We start from the raw sequence: 4,112 nt of genomic DNA on the forward strand, positions 1-4,112 counted from the left end.
GTAATTACTTTTTAAATTGGCTTTCTCCTTATAAAAAATTTTCATTTTATTTCTGTAAATGATAGTCTTCGGAATCATCATATTCTGCTTTTTCTTATATATACAGGGACTGATTGAAAAAACACAGAACAAAAAAATATTACAGAACAAAAAAAATATTAAGAACAAAAAAAATATTAAGAACAAAAAAAATATTAAGAACAAAAAAAATATTACAGAACAAAAAAAGAAAAATTCTCAAACTCTAACAATATTTTGCAATGAAATATATTTTCTTGTTTATCGTTCTTATTTGTACCATCCATGGTCTGACAGTTCATGCATCGCCTCTCCATGAGGGTAAGAAATTAATTATTTTTATTTATAATTTTTTATCTTTCTATTTTCTCATGCATTTAACATTTCCATTTGTAGTTAGATCTAGTCTTCTCATGAAACGTTGCACACCTGGTTTCGGCCTTGGAGATTGTGGTGTTGGAGACGAATGTGTTAATGATAATGATTGTTCTCCGGGTCTTTATTGTGATACCATTGCTGGAGTATGCTCTTCTTGAGTTAGATTATTTATTAGTGAATGTATTAGTTATTTTACTTTTTCGCTGTGAAGAAATTAATCTATTATAATTTTTTTTGAAATTAATCTAATTAATCTATAATTTTTTTTAATTAATAAATATTTCTATCATGCAAATATTGCATTCTTGAACTTATACGATTTACTTTCTTGACTCGTGTATACAGTGACGGTCAAAAGTAATGCATTGCTGAAATGAAAATGTAAAATGATACAGTAATGCGCCATACTAATAACGAGTTTATAAAATTTTTATATATTAATAAAATAAAAGTAAAAAAATTCCTTTATTATTGATGATCAAACATGCGATGCTTTTTTTTGACCGTTTTCAAAAATTATATTATTTCTTCTTCACAAATACTATGTCATATCATATGATAATAACTATTGTAAACTCTCGACCAGATAGGAAAATCTGAAAGCGAATATGGATCCTAGTGATTTCTAATTTGATACGACATATTGTCAGTTTCTAATTCTTTCGTTATTTCTCTTGCTTCAGAAATAATAGTACTTTACTATCAATGTTTATCGGCGAAATGGTTTTGGCGAAATGTACTGTAACCGAAAAAATCTATATTGGTTATAGTTTTAAAAATCCAATATAGATTTCATGTGAATCTAATTTTATGTGTAAATAAGTAAACATTAAACATGTCAGGGAGCTTTAAATATTAATGAATAGTAAATTTTATAATGATTAGAAGTTTTGAAATGAAATTAATTTATTAAATTTATCTTGCATTTTTTGACGGGTATCTATAACAATAACAAATAATATAATTAATATAAATACTCTATAACTGAAAAGATTTTAGGTTTCAATCATATAATGTACTAAGCCATTAATAAATCTTCAAAAAAAAATTCAATTCATAACTGTCAAAAAAAAAGATCTTGGATAATTATGTCCTTTAATAAAAAAAAAAAGAAATTAGATAATTATTTATTATTAAAAATGCATTAGGTTTGTAAAAAAAATTATCAATAAAAAAAAAATTATTTAAGTATATTTATTAATTTTTGTGAATGAAATTTATAAACAGAGCCGAATTCCTGATTGCTGATTGCCGATCATCTGGACCCGGTTTAATCGCAGAAAATCCCCTGGAATTCCATGACGATCTACCGTGTCCGGATCACGTTACGGCGGCTAACTACACCATCATTATAAGAATTAAGTCTAATTTAGTAAAAAATTCTAATGCTATTTTATATTAACAATTATCAGCTAACTTTCAATGTAAAAATTACTATATAATTTAAAGAGTATTGCTAAATCTCACCGGTGGTGAGCGGTGATTTTCACCGAAATTTTTTTTTCCTATTGTAATTTTTTAACGAAATTATTTAAAGTAACTTAATGTAATGAAATTTTTATTTGCAAACTAAATACTAAAAGTTACACGTTTATAATGATATTAATAATAATTTATTAATTAAAGATACGTTTTATTGATTAAAAATATAATTATTAACAAATTTTTATTTATTTATTCATGGAAATAACAGAAATAATGAAAATAAAACGAAGAGAATGTGCAATAATAAAAAGAATAGTAAGTAACAAAATATAATGAAAGAATAATGAATGAAGAACAACAAAAGAGGTGAAGGGAAGAACAAAATAAACGAAGAGGAATAAAAAGTAATGAAAAAAACAAAAGTGGAGTAAAAAAAAACGAAAGAAGCAAAAGAGAGGTGAAAAAGGGATGAAAAAAACGAAGGGGATAAAAAGGAACAAAAGAAAATGAAGGCCTTTATAGCATATTTTCAGCCCACTTAAAGACACAGAAAAAAATTCACCAACTTCTCTGTCAATTTCTAATCATTTGCATACGCGATATCAAAACTTATTTTTGGAAGGAACGAACAAAAGTCTAGAAACAGTAGAAACTCGATCATGGTCCAACGAAACAAGACTTCAAGAATTATTGTAAAACACGGGGAGTGAAAAGGAGTGAAAGAAACGAGGGACGAGCGAAAAGGAACGAAAAAAAATGAAGTGGAGTGAAAAAGAAATGAAAAATTAAGGAAATAAAAGTAACAATGGAAACAAAAGATAAAAGAACAGTAAAAATAAAAAAATGAAGGAAACCAACCGACCAAATAAAAACCATAAAATAAGTTAGTAAGAAACGAAATATGATAGACAAAATAAAAAAAATAAAAAAAAGAACATACCAAGAAGAACTAGGAAGAAAATGTAAGGAAATATAAGAAACGACAAAATAAAAAAATAAAAACTTCAAAAAATCGTGATTATGTAATACTAAACATACCTTGATTGCAAAGAGCAAAGGGCTGAAAGGAGTAAGAACTTAAAGAGAATAAAATAAGTTAGCAAGAAATAAAATATAAAAAACAAAAAAAGAAAAAAAAAGAAAAACATATCAGCTGAGCGAAGGGTTTAAAGTTGGAAAGTACTAGAATTGCAACAATGACCAATGAAAAATATCTGACATGGAAAGAAAAAACAATTATTAGGTAATTTAAGTGAATACTGTAATGCCGTGATTTACCTAGTGAAATTATTAAGTGTGAGGCGCAGTATTATTTTTAGTTAGTGTATAAAATATTAAGTATCATAATTGTGTAATGTTACAAATGTAACATCCGTAACGAAGTAAAAGTGTAAAACTATTCTTGACTTTTGTTTTTAGGTTTGGGATTGGGAATTACTAAGTTCGGGATATTACTAAAATAAGAAATGGGTTTGAAGATCGAAAATTGGAAATTTTGAAAAGTTAATGTTTATGAAAAGTGGGAAATTGACGAAAAAAGTGGTTCAATCAAAAAGTGGAAAAATCAAAATTGAAAAAAAAATAATTTTACGAAATTAGGAAATATTTTGAAGAAAAATAATGATAGACAGAAATTATGTAAATTTGGACTTTGTGAAAAAGGGATCTATTATTAAAATTTACCAAGAATTGTGATTATATTTTAGAAATTATCTAATTAGGAAATATTATTAAATCAAGCATTATATTATTTTGTTGAAATTTTTATTATTAATAAAACTATTATTTTTGTTAACGTCAAGGTGGCAATGTGATTTATCACGGGCTTGAACGCAGTATCCACAACGTCACGTCGTCACGTGTAATATATATCATAATTAAAATTTAGCACATAAAATTTACTAAATTTAATAGATCAAACTTTCTTGATTTGCAATAAATATTCAGATATTAAGGTAATGTTAAATCACATTACATTTATTTTTTACATAAACAATTAGCCAAGATTTAACAAATGAATGTAACGAAAAAAAAATTTGAACTTTTGATTGATTCCATTTTCTAAAAATCTACAACATATTTTCGTTCTTGTATTATAAAAAGAAAATATGAGTAAATCTTTTTTAATCACTGAAAATTTCTGGAGGAATTTTAAAATTTCATTATTTTTGATGATTTATTTTTTTTTAATATAATTAATAATATTAAACTATTATATTTATGTATTTATATATTTGCATTTTAATTAATAGATTATGGTGTCGTTTAGCCATTCCATTATTATGGGAAGA

General features: G+C 25.2%; 1 protein-coding gene across 1 annotated transcript; it reads left to right on the forward strand.

The window, feature by feature from the left end:
- Window positions 1-260: 260 nt before the first annotated feature.
- Window positions 261-554, forward strand: OCT59_000114 (uncharacterized protein; the record flags this gene model as incomplete). Its single annotated transcript, XM_066138603.1, has 2 exons — window positions 261-339; window positions 415-554. The coding sequence occupies 2 exons, from the start codon at window positions 261-263 to the stop codon at window positions 552-554; spliced, it is 219 nt and encodes a 72-aa protein (XP_065988082.1).
- Window positions 555-4,112: the final 3,558 nt, after the last annotated feature.

This window comes from Rhizophagus irregularis, chromosome 1 (assembly GCF_026210795.1).
Source record: "Rhizophagus irregularis chromosome 1, complete sequence".
NCBI lineage: Eukaryota > Fungi > Glomeromycota > Glomeromycetes > Glomerales > Glomeraceae > Rhizophagus > Rhizophagus irregularis.